This window comes from Trichosurus vulpecula, chromosome 7 (assembly GCF_011100635.1).
Source record: "Trichosurus vulpecula isolate mTriVul1 chromosome 7, mTriVul1.pri, whole genome shotgun sequence".
Taxonomy (NCBI): Eukaryota; Metazoa; Chordata; class Mammalia; order Diprotodontia; family Phalangeridae; genus Trichosurus; species Trichosurus vulpecula.
The window spans coordinates 272,434,036-272,449,843 of NC_050579.1; the positions used below are offsets into that span (position 1 = coordinate 272,434,036).

General features: G+C 41.3%; 1 protein-coding gene and 1 non-coding gene across 6 annotated transcripts in view; both read right to left on the reverse strand.

Moving 5' to 3' along the window:
- Positions 1–15,038, reverse strand: part of ILRUN (inflammation and lipid regulator with UBA-like and NBR1-like domains) — a 109,900-nt gene extending 94,862 nt beyond the window's left edge. For 4 of the 5 annotated variants that reach the window (XM_036768759.1, XM_036768761.1, XM_036768757.1 and 1 more), the window contains exon 1: positions 14,813–15,038. In XM_036768759.1, coding sequence (XP_036624654.1) covers positions 14,813–14,970 — 158 coding nt within the window. In that variant the 5' untranslated portion in view covers positions 14,971–15,038. Of the gene's footprint in view, positions 1–13,981; positions 14,057–14,812 lie in introns of those variants that run through there. The other variant, XM_036768758.1, reaches the window with a different exon arrangement.
- Positions 1,473–1,575, reverse strand: LOC118858917. The gene has a single exon (XR_005011030.1). It is a non-coding gene; the product is annotated as a U6 spliceosomal RNA (small nuclear RNA).
- Positions 15,039–15,808: the final 770 nt, after the last annotated feature.

Here is a 15,808-nt window from a genome sequence, read left to right on the forward strand (position 1 = left end):
ATATCTAATCTCTGAAAGTCACGGCAGGAAAAAATTGCCCAGATACATTTGTATAAATCATAAAAGAAAACCGCCCTGACCTCTCACAACCAGAGGGCAAAGTATAAATTGAAAAAATTCACTGGTCACCTGAAAATAACTCCAAGATGAAAACTCCCAAGGATATTATAGTCTAAATCCAGAGCTACTAATCAAAGAAAAAAAAAAATACTACACAGAATCAGAAAGAAAGAATTCAAGTACCAAGGAGCAACAGACAGCATCACGCGTGATTCCAGAATCGTAACAGCCAGCATTTACATAGTGCTTACTGTATGCCAGGCGCCGGGCTAAGTGCTTTACAAGAGTTACCTCATTCAATCCTCACAACCACCTTGGGAGACGGGCGCCATGACTATCCCCATTTTACACATGAGGAAACGAGGCAGTCAGTCGCTAAACTGACCTACCTAGGGTAACAATGATAGCGTGCATCTGAGGCTGAATTTGAACTCAGGTCTTCCTGACTCTAGGCCAGACGCTCTATCCACTGTACCACTAAGCCAAACAAACTTTAAAGATGTCCCCCAAACATTCATAGCTCTTCTGAAGTAGCAAAGAATGAGAATCTGAGAGACGGCCCAACAACTGGGGAATGGTTTGAAGAAGTTACGGTATATGTGATGGAATACCGTAAGGAATGCTGTCAGATACGATGAAGGCGACAGTTTCAGAGAAAACCAGGAAGACCCACATGAACTGATGCAGAGTGAAGTGAGGAGAACCAACAGAACAATTTATGCAGTGACAACAGTGCTGTAGAAAAAAGAACTGTGAAAGCTTTTGGAAGTGACCACCAAAGGGCTCAGAGGGCAGAATGAGACCAACACATACGTGGATCTCTAAAACCTAAGAATACTTTTGTACATCCTTAATTTGTTATCATGTGTGTGTGTTGTTCATGATGTATATTTTTGTTTCCCTGTATTTGCACATATTAAATGTGCGCTGTCACAGTCGATGCAGAAATATACTTTGACCAAACATATTTGTAACAAGTGGTTTGTTTCTTTTCCGTTCTCAATTGGTGTTGGGGGGAAAGAAGGCAGATTTTTGCTGATTAAAAGAAACAAAATTTAACTTAAAAAAAAGATATAGAAGGACAAAATGTACACCTAAGGCATATAAGCTACTTCTTTCTTTTTAAAAATGTTTTACTGTTTTTGTTTTTTACACCAATGTCATTTCCTAGTAACAATCTTCTTCCAACCCTCATCCCCCAAATAGGACCTTCTATTACAACAAAATCTTGTCCTTTCCTGAAAACATCTGAGGGGCAAAAATAAAGCTGGTTATGTTTGGTACATAAGAATCCAATGGAAATTTAAGGGAAAGTAAACCAAGGACATATTAGAAGGCTTTTCTACCTCAATTGACGCTAAGTCTCAAAATACTCAACTTTCTAAAATTCAATTTTATTTTACTTTCGATCCAAAAAAGTGAAACATTTCATGAATTTACATGTCATCCTAGTGCAGGGCCACACTAATCTCTGCATCATTCCAATTTCTGTATATGTGCTGCCAAAGAGACCACTAATCAATGCTAGATTAGCCAAGAAGTGATGATTCTAGGCTCCTAACCCTTCCAGTTAGAAAACGTTTTATTTGGTCATTTGATTCACTGGCACCTCCAATGGGAGGACAAAGGAGGAATATGAAATTTCAAATCTGGCTGCTTGTTGGTAGATGGGTTAAAAACTGAGGGAAAGGGAAAACTTTAAATCTAATAGTTCAAAGAAGATTTATAAGTTTTCTGAATTTTAATTACTCTATCTAAAAGAGAACAATGATATCCCTCTGTTAATAGGTATACTCAAGAATCCTAGTTACTCTGAAATAGTTCATGATACAGATACTAAAAAGCCAAACTAGGTTTTTTTTTTCCTTTTTCCATCTGTGATAATACAGCCTGAGAACCTGAAAATGACAAATAGTTGGTTAAAAAAGCTTGCTGTACACTTTCTACATACATAACACATAACTAAAACTGGGAAGTTTTAAACAAGATAAGCTTCTCTGCCCTCGAAAATTTCCCAATCTCTTGAGGAAGAAAGATCCAATTATATATATATTCAACATGTAAAAACAAATACTCACAAGAATACGCATGTAACCAACAAGCTAACTGTAAGATTAAATCACATGACCCCTCTGGGCTTCAATTTCTTCATCTATAAAATCAGATTGGACTTTCACATTTTTAAAACCCCCTCCAGCACTAACACTATATGATTCTATAGCTTAACTATAATTATACAAAAGATCAAAACATAAATGTTAATTAACTGAGAAGACAAAAAGTAGAGGCTGGAGAAGCCATTCAATCAAATATTTACATGTGCAAGGCACTGAACCGTGTCTGTAGCCAGATAAGGTTGGGAAAAGCTGCATGGAGGAAGTAAATCTTCAACAGTTCTGAAGGAGGAAAAAGATATAGCTAGGCAGAGAAAAAAAGTAATTTTCCCAGGGCAACTGAGTGATGGTTCCATGAGAAAAGCAGGTAACTTAACGAAAGCACTACTAATAGCTCATTTACATCTGCAGATATAGTTTTTTGTGTATACATGCATACACGCATTGTTTTGCAGCTTTCCAAACACTTTCCTGACAATTACCTTGTGAAGGAGGTAGTATTGCTTCAGGTATTCTATGACTCTAAATGTCACTGATACGGCTATCTCCCTCTATAAGTACAGATCAAAACTCATCCCCCCATGCCTTCTTCATATGCTGTGTGACTCTAGTCCATGTCTGCCCATAAACCAATCCCTAGGAGAGCTGCCCAATCAATGTTCTTACTTTAAGTGTGTCTCTAGATGTTTTCTAAAATATGCCATGGACACTAAAGCAGCTTGCAGGCTGCTCTTTTACAGATTAGGAAATGAGGCCTGAGGAGTTGGATAACTGGCTCCATCCAGAAAGGGAGGGACAGCATTTGGATTTCCCCTGCACCAGGTTTGCAAAGCTAGAACAGAAAACACAAGCCAGGATGCATATGGCAAAACCATATGGCAAAGGGTCTTAAAAGCTCTGGTGAATTCAAGTTTAAATTAATACACATAGCTTTAAGAAGCCACTTCTAGCCACAATCAAAATGATCCACAAACCCCGCAAAAACATGTTAGGGTGTGCAACAAAAAGCCACCATGTCAGAAAATATAGAGGAAGAACCAAGTTAATTTCAGTTTCAGTCAAAAAACAGGGAAAAGAAAATGTCTCTGGCTACATTCAACAAGTAAAAGAAATTTTGGGGGATAACGGATTAGGATAAAATGAAAAATAATTTTATCAGTATACTGTTATCAATAACATGAAACAGAAGAACAAAAAGTCATTTTTGTTGTATGCAGGTGTTTAAGAATTGAAAGAAAAGCATTCTATACATTAAGGGATTGAAGGGCTTGGAATATGATATTCTGGAGGTCAGTGGAGCTAGGATTAAAACCAAGAATCACCTACCCAGCAAAACTGAGTATCATGCTCCAAGGCAAAACACGCAATTTCAATAGAATAGAGGACTTTCAAGCTTTCTCAGTGAAAAGACCAGAGCTGAATAGAAAATTTGACTTTCAAACACAAGAATCAAGAGAAGCATGAAAAGGTAAACAAGAAAGAGAAATCACAAGGGACTTACTAAAGTTGAACTGTTTTGTTTACATTCCTACATGGAAAAATGGTGTGCGTAACTCATGAGACCTCAGTATTAGGGTAGCTGAAGGGAATATACATACATACATACATACATACATACATACATATATATATATATACATATACATATATACATATAGACAGAGGGCACAGGGTGAGTTGAATATGAAGGGATATCTAAAAAAATAAAATCAAATTAAGGGATGAGAGAGGAAAAAGTGAGAGAGGGAGAAAGGGAGAGATAGAATGGGGTAAATTATCCCATGGCAAGAAAAAGCAGTCCTGTTGGAAGGGAAGAGGGGACAGGTGAGGGGGAATGAGTGAATCTTGCTCTCATGGGATTTGACTTGAGGAGGGAATAACATACACACTCAACTGGGTATCTTACCCCACAGGAAAGAAGAAGGAAGGAGATAAAAAAGGGGGGACGATAAAAGGGAGGGCAGATGGGGGAGGAGGTAATCAAAAGCAAACACTTTTGAAAAGGGACAGGGTCAAGGGAGAAAATTGAATAAAGGGGGACTGGATAGGAGGGAGCAAAATATAGTTAGTCTTTCACAACATGAGTATTGTGGAAGGGTTTTACATAATGATACATGTGTGACCTATATTGAATTGCTTGCCTTCTTAGGGAGGGTGGGTGGGGAGGGAAGAGGGGAGAGAATTTGGAACTCAAAGTTTTAAAAGCAGATGTTCCAAAAAAAAAAAAAAGTTGTTTTGCATGCAACTGGGAAATAAGATATACAGGCAATGGAGCATAGAAATCTATCTTGCCCTACAAGAAAGTAAGGGAGAAGGGGATGGGGAGGAGTGGGGTGACAGAAGGGAGGGCTCACTGGGGAACGGAGCAATCAGAATATATGCCATCTTGGAGTGGGGGGAAGGACAGAAATGGGGAGAAAATTTGTAATTCAAAATCTTGTGGAAATCAATGCTGAAAACTAAAAATCTTAAGTAAACAAAAAAAAGAAAAGAAAAGAAAAGCATTCTATACAGTTATCTGGAATTATCCTTATACTCTGACCCAGAGATCCCACTGCCAGACATCTTATACCTAAAAGGTCAAAGAGAGAAAGGTCCCACATATTCCAAAATATTCATGGCAGCATTTTTTGTGGTAATGAACAAGAAATAAAATAGATGCACATCAATTAGGGAGTGGCTAAACAAGTTACGGAATATGCAGTGAAAAACGATGTTTATGAAAAATTCAAGAGATCCCTGGGAATATTTAAATTAACTGAAGCAGTAAAATAAAAAAATAAAAAAAAATAAATTAACTGAAGCAGAATGAGTAAGCAAAACTAGGAATATACATACGACCTCAAAGGACACAGAAAGAGAAACCCACAAAGATGAAAGCTGTGTGACTAAAATGGCCAAGAGTGGTCCAAGAAGTGAGAAAGTGTATCTCCCTCCCTTCTTTGCAGAGGTCAGGGACACTTCATAGACTGCCATAGGTAGTGGGTGAGATTTAATTTGGATGAATTTCTTTTTTTTTTCCGTCTAAATTTAGAATTTAATAAACTGAAAGAAAATTTTCTATTTTTAGGAATTATTTAAATCATTTGACTTCTGGGGAAAAAAGGTAAAATTATTTACTGTGTGCCTCTCAAGTTCTAATATTTTATCACAAAGATAATTCTGTACAAAGTTAAATCACTGTGGAAAGATGCAACTAAATTTATGAAAATATCTTAAAGCTAAATTTCTTAAAGTATTTTGCTTTTTTAAAAAAATGATGCATAAATCCTCCATGAACATCCAACTCCCCAAAGAGAATAATACAATAAGCATTTACTAAGCACCTACTAGGTAAAAAAAAACTATGCTAGTCACTAAGGACACAAATGCAAAGTAAAAAATAGCCCATGCCCTCAATAATTTACATTCTTCTGTGGAGATGAGGGCAAAACATATATGCAGCTTAAGGATGTACACAATTTTAAGACAAAGATCACTAACAAATTTCTACAGAGGGCTTTACACAGGTGGTGGGGCACAGGAGCCAAGTCTTGAAGGAAACAAGGAATTCTAAGAGGTGGAGGTGAGAAGAAATGCCTAGTCTAGAGCCTGAGCAAAGGAATAAGGCAGGACGAGAAATACCGAGTTTGGAGAACAGCCAAGCAAGAGGGCCAGTTTGGCTGGAACCCAGAGTGAACAAAAGGGAAATGAGCCTGTAGAAGTAGGCCGATATGAACCATAAAGGCAACAGGACCCACTGAAAGTGCTTGAGCAGAGAACTGGTAAGTCAGACTAGTGCTACAGGAAGAGTCATTTGGAACTGATACAAAGTGAAGTGAGCAGAACACTGCACAGAGTAACAGCAATACTGTACAATGATCAACTGTCAAAGACTTAAGTACTCTGATCAATACAATGATCCAAAACAATTTCAAAGGACCCATGATTAAAAGTGGGATCTGCCTCCAGGAAGAGAACTCATGACCTCCTGAGAGCAGATTCAAACATACTTTTTTCACTATCTCTATTTTTCTTGCCTTTCTTTTTGGCAACATAGCTAATAGGAAAATGTTTTGCATGACTTCATATGTATAATTGACATCATACTGATTGCCTTCTCAATGGATGGAGGAGGGGCGAGAGGTAGGGAGAGAATTTGGAACTTAAAACTTAAGAAGAAAAAAAAAGTTTTGGTTTTTAAATCGTAAATAAATGGGGAGGGAGGTAATAATTTGGCAGTTATGTGGAGGCTCCATGAGAGAAGAGAAAGACCAAAGCAAGAGTGGGGAACCTTTGGCCTCAAGGGCACACATGGCCCTCTAGGTCCTCAAATGTGGCACTTTGACTGAATCCAAACTTCACAGAACAAATCCCCTTAATAAAACTTGGACTCAGTCAAAAAGTCCCACCCTAGGACCTAGAGGACCACGTGCAGCCTCGAGGCCAAAAGTTCCCCACCCTGGGACTAGAGGCTGGGAGATCAATTAGGAGGCTACTGTAATAGTCCAGAAAAGAGGTGATGAAGACCTGAACTAAGATGTTAGCTATAAGTGAGAAAGGGAACAAGATGGAAGGGATACTGTAGAAGTAGAAATGATGAGCTCTGGCAACTGACTGGATATATACAGTGAAGAGAAGTGAGGAGTCAAACAATAAAAGCTGAGGTTATGAACTCAGGACACAGGGGAAGATAAAAAGATAATTAAGACATAGCTCCTGACTCATGGAGCTTACAACTGTGGGGTCTACGATAGCATAACATGGCTTGTGTGTTCAGTATTAAATGTACAATTACAGAGAGTAATACTCCTACCCATTTACTTGAACTCTGGAGAGCAGGTTATGGCAAAGAAAAAAAAAAAAAAGGTTGTTCTTCAGCAGCAGTCTTCTCTCTTCCAGTTCTGGGCACCACATTTTTAAGAAAGGCATTGAGAAACTGGAGACTTTCCAAAGGAGGGAAATAAGGATGGCAAGGGGCCTTGAATTCACCATATATGAGGACCTGTTGAAGGAACTGGGCAGGTTTATCCTAGAGAAAAGATTCAGGAGGACATGATGACTATGGTCAAGTATTTGAAGGGCTATCATATTTAAGAGGAAGATAAGATTTGCTCTGTTTGACCCCAGAGGGCAGAACTAGAACCAACAGGTGGAAGCGGCAGAGTCCTATTTAGGCTTAACATCAGGAAAAACCACATAATAATTAGAGCTGTCCAAAATAGAAGGGCACACCTCAAGTGGTAGTGAATTCTACCTCCTTAGAGGTCTTGAAGCAGAGACTAGATGGTCGCTCATCATGTACATTCCATTGGTTAGGGATTCCTTTGTGTACAGGATGTACCAGATGGCCAACTCTTAAATTCCATGATTCTTACTGTACTACTGTTACCTGCCTGCTGGTTTTCCTACTTAAAACAGTACAGACAAATATGCACAGAAGAGGACTTTCTGCCAATTTATTAGCACACAAAAGTGTATATCACATTATTAGGCATCGAATGTGTGCAAAACACTAGAGGAGGAGTAAGAAAGGTGTGTGGGACCAAGAAAGGAACACACTATCTCGGATGTGTTCTAATCAGAGTATCGATCAGTTTCTTTAATCAAGACCCTATGACTCTCCAAATGCAGTGCAAGACTGAATTCAATTTTTTGGTTGCCATGTCACAGTTTTACTCATTTTGAGCTTCCATTCAATTAACACTTCCAGACCTTTTTCACAGCAACTGTGACCTAACCACACCTTCCACTTCCTGTACTTGCGAAGCCAAGTTTTACACTTTACATTTATCCCTGTTAAATTCCTTTTTATTAGAATATGGCCCATTGAGTGCTCCTATAAAAATCTTTTTAATCTTGACCGTCATTCACTGTGTTAGCTCTCTCTCACATAATCATATCGTATGATAATTTCATACACATCGCCTCAATACATTTTCTCCTATGAAAAATTCATACCCATTCTTTAAAGTCAAACCAAATGTTGCCACCTCCTTCATGAAGCCTTCCCTAGTCTATTCTACCTTCAACCTAACAAAGCACTTTCTTTACACCTCCCTAATATACTTACCATTTATTTTATATTAGTTATATTTGAATTTGTCATATTATCCCACTATACTGTGAACTCCTTGGACTTCCAGTACCTAAGCATAGAATTCCATATACGATTAGCAAATTGATTAAATAATATTTGTTGAATTGTATTTAAAATACTACATAGGACCACCATGTAAATCTTTGTCCTTGAGGAACCAAGAATAAAAGGACAACAAACTGGAAAGATCAGGCGTAGTCTTTCAGGAACAACTAGAATGTACTAGATCTTGAGTTTTCTTCCAGGTCTAACATTTATTATTGTATATTCATAATTCTATTTCATACTTCAAATGGATAAGGTTTTAGGCAACAAGAACTAGAGGCCATAACAGAACGAAGCAAATATGACCTTACGGTTATAACTGGAGACTTGGTTATCACTGAAACTCATAACCAGAATATAGCTCTGGATGGGTATACTCTATTCAAAAGAAACTGGATAACTGACACGAGGAAATCCAGGAAGCAAAGCAGGGGAAGCACTGTGGAAAACATTTGGGTGAAGGTCAGTGGCAGGAAAAACAGAAGCAATTTTGTTATCAGACTATGCTACAGACCACCTAAACAGAAAGAAGAAATAAATAGCAAGTTTAAGAAACAGATCACAAGCCTGGCACAGAGCCTGGAGCTTCAATTATCCTGATGGCTACTAAAGTTCTCTCTCTGCCCAGAGCCAACCAACTATTAACCTTTTTACTTCTCTTAATGATAATTTCAGTGTTTAAAAGGCAGAGGAACCAATAAGGGGAAATTCTATTCTGAATCTGATTCTCACTGTTACAGAACTGACTGCTGGAGTGAAAAATGATGGGGTACCCTGGAGAAAAGTGACTACTCCCTCCTAGAATTTGTGATAAAGAGAGGAAAATCCAGTTATACTCTCTTATGCCTCCTTAAAATTTGGGGGGAGAGGGGAGGAGAATTTCAACGAGTCAGAGAAAGGAAAGGTAGGATCCTATGGATTAAAATTCTACAGGGAAAGCCCAGGAGTAATGAGAAATGCTCAAGAATGAAATACTCTAGACATAAAAAGGAACAATTCCAATGAAGAAAAATGGGTATTATCTAAAAAAGGTGATATGGACAGATTTTTAAAAAACAAATGTACAGAAGATAACTATAAGAATATGGCACAACCCTATAGAAAAAGTCAGAAGTGCTAAAAAGTTAAGCATGTGAGGCTGGTGTAGGAAGCTAAAGACAATGAACAGGAGTGGGGGGGGGCACTGAGCTATACTAGAGAAAAGAGGATGAAAGAAGGGATAGGTCATCTCTCCAAGGAACTTCAAGAAGTCATGATAATAGCCAAGGATCAACAGAGAATACAGCAGAGTTCAATTACTATTTTGCTTATTTTCTGTGTCAAGGTGAATGACTTTTGCACTGGAAATGACAATTAAAATGGCTAACAGGGAGCTAATATCTGAGACAAGTAAAGGAGATATTAAGAGCATTTAGTTGCCCTTGATGGGAACAAACCACATACTCAGGGTACTAAGATAACTAGTAGATATGACTGCAAAGCCACTGTCAGTAATACATTTATCTGAAAGACCATGGAAAGCAGAAGAGGTACCAGAAGACTGGAGAAGGCTCTCAATTTGCAAAAAAAGGAAAAAGAATATTCTGCAAACTACCTGCTAATGGGCTAGGCTTTGACTCCCAAGAAAATTGTAGGACAAATCATTAAAGAGATAGCTAGTAAAGATCCATTAAGGGAAGTGGTGATTACAAAGAGTCAGCATGGCTTCTTAAGGAACAGGTCATGCCAGACTAACCTTATTTCCTTTTTTGACAGGGTTACTCAACTGGTAGATCAGGGGAATCTTGTCGCTACAGTATACCTAGATTATATGAAAACATCTACTAAAGTATGCCATGTTAGTCTGTGAAGATGGAAAAATGTAAATCAAACAATACAATTAATGAGATAGGTTCAGAACTGAATGACCAGCCAGACTCCAAGGGTAGTTGTTAACGATTCAATATCAACGTGGCAAACGTCTCCAGTAGGCTCCATTAAGGATCTGCACTTGGCCCTGAACTACAGACAGGGTTTAGGTGGCATGTTCATCAAATATGCACACAGCTTCAAAAAGATCCTGACATGCTGGGCACCAGGCTGAATTGAAGATGAAATTCAGTAGGGATAAAGGTAAAGTCTTATAATTAGGTTAAAAAAATCAACTTCAAAAGCAGAGAATGAGGAAAACACAGTCAGACAGCAGGTTGTCTAAAAAAGATCTGGGGGTTTTAGTGGATTGCAAACTCAACATGAGTCAGCAGTATGAAGTGGCTAATGCAATCTTGGGCTGCGTTAAGAGAGGCATGATTTCCAGGAATAAGGTGTCCAATAGTTCTGCCCAAAGCTAGACAATATCCAGAGTAGAGTATTCAGTTCTGGGCACTACAGTTTAAGAAGAAAATTAATAAGCCAGATAATGGTGAAGGGCCTTGAGACCATATTATATGAGGATCAGTTGAAAGAATGAGGGGTGTCTGTTTAGTCTGAAGAAGATTCTGGGAGGACAGCATAGCTATAACAAGTTATTTCAAGTTCCAACTTATCACATGGAAAAAGAATTAGACTTGTTCTAGTTGGCCCCAAAAGGCAGGACCAGCAACATTGGGTAGAAGTTGCCTTGAGGTAAATTCAGGCTTGATGTCAAAAAATCCTCCTATAAAAATTAGAGTGGCTCAAAATTGGAAGGGACTGCCAAGAGGGGTGGTGGTATTGGAGGTCTTCAAAGACTGGATGACCACTAAGGTAAATTATAGTGGGGATCCTTTTTGAGTATGGGGTGGACTAGCTAGCCACTAAGGCCCCCATCACACATCAAATTCTGTGAAAAAATCATCTCAGTAAGAAAAGCCATTTCATTTCTGTGGATAGTACTAAAAGTTCTTTTAAGTTGTCTGGTTTGTTTTTCATCATTTGAATTTTATAACCATTATCATTTGGGAAATTCAGACTTACTATTCTTCAACAGGAGATGAGGTAACTAGCTAGGTGGTGCAGTGAGAGTGCTGGTCTTGGAGTAAGAAGACCCAAGTTAAAATCCAGCCTCATACACTTACTCCCAGTAACCCTGGGCAATTCACACACTTACTCACTGTGTGACCCTGGGGCACTCAAGTTCTGTTTAGCTGTCTCCTTAACTGTAAAGGGGATAATAAAGCACCTACCTACCAAGGTGGTTGTAAGGATCAAATGATATAGAGTGCCTGGCACAGAGTAGGCACTTTATAAATGTTTATTCCCTTCTTCCCATAACACTATTCTCTTCATCTGGTGTGAATAGGGCAAACACACTCAAAACTAAAATCGACATTTGGTTACAATTTTGGGAGTACCAGATCCACAGATTCATCAGGATAGGAATTCCCATAGAAACTCCCTCTATGAATGCATATTTAAAACTGTTCTGTAACTTATAGACTGTAGCACTGATTTTAAATTGTACAAAAATATACCCAAACTACATTCTATATAGTTATTTAAGTTATTACCCAAGATAGATTTTACAGATCACATTCATTTAAACAGATAATAAAGAATCAATTTAATACATTTTGTCTACAAAAATATTCATTCTTGTTGAATAAAAGCTTAATCTTTATAATTCAGAATGACACTAGTTTTATTTTTACAAAGTAAATAGTATACACAGTAAAACATTTATCCAGATTTTAAGATTACTTATGTAGCTACATCAGAGAGCTAAAAGGTTACTTTTTTTTTTACTAAAACACATTGTTTGTGAAGTCAGAGAAGTACTACTATTCAATGGAAAACGTTACTATTAATGGTATCAGTGTTTGTAATGAACCATCAGACAATTATCTCCAAAAGCAATAGACATGCAAATTATTCTTAACTAAGAGGGTAAGCCTATGTATTCTAAAACTTAAATGTTTATTTTAACAAAACATTCTAGATTTTTAGTAATTTTACCTAGAAATGATTGTGATTAAAACAAAAACTAAGTGTACTATTTCATCCAGGTCAACAGAAAATATTTAAAAATCTCCCTATCAGTTCATATAAGTTAAGTCTTTTTTACTCACAAAATGAGAAGGACCTCAGGCTTTCTTACTCTTATTTCCTGAATGATTCCTTTCTTTTAGAATGAATTAATGCAAAGGAAGGAAACATTAGTTCTATAAGCTACAGAATTTGCTACTAAAAACTAGATTACCACTTCAGTAGATTCTGGTAAATACCAAAAGCTTACATAATTTTAAAGATCATACTTTTTTGAAAGTTTATCAGAAAACTTGTCTGAATGGTTCACTCTTCACCCTGAAAACTGTTATATCTAGTGTTACATAGTTACAGAGAAGAATATAAGTAATTTACATATTGTACCTATTGCATGATCATCTTTGATCTTTGGGATTTTTAAAGGATATATATATATCCTTTAAAATGCTTGTTTAAAAAGTATAACATAAGAAAATTTAATTAAAATTTTTAAAGCCCAATAATTCAAGTGACTTAAATTCTTATTTACACTATCATCTATTCTTCACCTTTCATAATACCTAAAAACAAACATTTCAGATGCCAAACAAACAAATAAACACATAGAACTCTCTCTAGGCTTATAAAATTTATTACATTAGATAGTAATGTTTTATAACCATCATATTTAGCAGATAGCAAGTCAAAAGGACCTACCAGGCCTCTGGTACAGACTGGCTTTGTGATCCTGGTTAAGTCATTTAACTTAACAATTACAGTTGTTCTAAACTAAGATTATAAGTTACAGAGAAGTGACCTACACTGGTAAAAGGCGCTTCCTCACTTGGGAATTCCCTATTGCAATGAGGTCACAAGCCTCGCTCCTAACCCTATCCTATTACTAAAAATTAAAGACTACGATGAAACCACTAAACTTAACAATGGCAGGATTTAAAGGGCACCACTCACACACTGGCAGATTGAAGAAAGTAATGATCCATCCCAAATGAGATCGCTGGATTATATCCTGTGCTATCATAAAAAGCTGGGGAGAAATGTCCAAAAGATGCTTCTTCAATAGATTTTCTTCCCAATTTTTTCACTGACTATTCACTGAATACTTATTATGTAAAAAGGCACTGTGCTAAGTAACAAAGAAATCCGAGAGTCCCTGTCTTCAAGGAGCTTACTTAAACACCAGATAAATGCTGAAGGATGGTCCGTGATAAATGCTGAATAGCTGTACAGACAATAATAAAACACAGGCATTCGGAGGGAGGAAAGAAGGGCGAAAGAGCTACACAGACTGACTCAGGAAAGCCATCCTGACAGGTGTCAGCTCCGTGATCCCACCAGTCAAGCGACTCTTGGTTCTCGGAGCCTCAGTTCGCTCATCTCTAAAATGGAAGCGGAGATGGTGGCAGTCCCTACCTCAGAGGGCTGTTTTCAGTCTTAATGCACTGCACCTGCATTATCAAATGCTAATAGATAAACGCCTCCAAAGGTGATGTATACTCTGCACAGAAAGAGAACACAAGTGTAGTCTGCCCCTTATAACAAAGCTTTTCAGGCACTGGGACTTTAAAGGTCACGTTAGTCGTTCAAGCCCTCTTTTTACTATTATCTACTAGCCTTTAACAAACTAGCATCAAAGAGCAGAGAGGCATTTCTGAGGATGCAGGCAGCAGGAAAAAGCAGGTAGCAGGCCTGGTCTGACTGACTGACTGACTGACTGACACACAGACACAGGCGGGGGACTCACGATAAACACATGGGACCTCCAAGACAGGGAGAGAAGTGACCAGGAGCGGGTGTTTACAGTCACCTTTCTGGTTGGGGTCGTTTAAATGCGTTTTTGCAGAGTTCAGGGAGCTCCGGATAAAAGGGAGGTTGTGGGAGTAATGCCAAGGAAAACAAGGTGCCACACGTCAGGAGGCTGAGTGCCCAGCACAAAGGGTAAAGGGCATCCCCTCCACCACATCCTGACTTCCTAAGCAGCGGCGGCTCACTCTTGGGCACCTGAAGTTTTCCATTCTCTACCTTCCACTTTAAAAGCCCCATTTCAGAAAAAAGAAAAGCCCCCCCCCTTTTAACCCCACCCCAGGGTACTGCCCCTCACTGGAATCCTCGAGCGCTCCGAGAAGAGCCGAGGACGCCGATGTACGGGAGTCCCCTTCACAGATCCCCGACTCCTCGCCAACTCTCGTCCCGTCTCCCTTCCCTAAAGTTTGTCCAAGCCCTGCCTCTCAACTCCGCCTAGACCAGCCTTCCTCGGCCGGTGTCATCCCGACCACACGCCTTCCTCCCCTCTCTCCCACGGACCCCAGCCTACTCGCTCCTGCCCCGAACGACTTCCCCCGCTTCCCCCCCCCCCCCCGAGCCTCGCTCCCCCCGGACCTCCCGTCTCCCCCTCGTTTCTGGCGGGCTCAGGCCCCTTACTAACTCTGTGCCCGGACCTGTACCCCCTTCCCCAGCCCGGCCCGCCCGGGCCCTCTGTCTCCGTCGGCCGCCCGCAGCCCCTGCCCCCGGCCCGGCCCGGCCGCCCCGTCCCGTCCCGTCCCGCCCGGGCGGGCGGGCGCGCTGCCGGGCTCACCAGTTGGTCATGTCCAGGAAGAAGGCGCAGCCGGCCGGGTTGAGCTGGAAGCCGAGCAGCCGCTGGAACTCGGAGATGAGCACGTCCTTGTCGGTGGTGCCCAGGCAGCTGAACTTCTGCATCAGCTCCGGGTCCAGGTCTACGTCCATGCCCTCCATGGCGGGGGCCGGCCACCCCTGCCGCCGCCGCCGCCGCCGCTACAACCGTGCCTCCCGCCGCCGCCGCCGGGCGCTGCTCCCCCGGCTCCACCCCCCCGCCCCCCGGAGCCGAGCCCGAGCCCGAGCCCGCTCCGCCCGGCTGAGGTAGGTAGGTAGGCCCCGGGCCTCTCACCGCTTCATGGGGGCAAAGTCTCGCTCGCTCTCGTTCTCGCTCTCACGCTCCGCGCTCGCCCCCGCCCCCACCCCCCCCCCCCCCCCCGCGCCCCCGCGGCCGCCGCCTCCTCCTCCTCCTCCTCCTCCGCTGCCCCTCCCTCTTCTCCGGACCTCCGCCTCCACCTTCTCCTTTCCCTCCTCCTCCCGCGCCGCACCCACTGCGCAGGCGCCGCGGCCCGGCAGGGGGGTGGAGGGGCCACCCCCTCCCTGCCCCTTCCTCTCCCCAGTCCCCCCGCCCCTCAGTGACGTCACAACCCCGTGACGTCCCCCGCGTGACCTCAGCGCGGTGGGACGAGCGGTCGGGAAGGGGAGGGGGGGAGCGGAGGTGGAGCGGGGGGTGGGGAGAAGAGTGCAAGAGCTCGCTGCTTGGTAGGGTGCAGGACCTGGGCAAAGAGAGCCGGGAGAGGAGCGTGGCCTGGGCCCCCGTGCAGCGCGGGAGGCGGCGCGCCCGCCCCGGTGGAAGCGGCCCGGGGGGACCATCCCGGCCTGCTTAGGGGCGCTGGGTTCGAGCTGTGACTTTGCAGCGGCAGTCAGTGCCTCCCTGACTTTAGATGGCGCATCCTGCCTCAGTTGGCTGAGCTGTAAAGTGGGAATGAAGGCCGTCCAGCTGGCCCTTCGCAGGTGC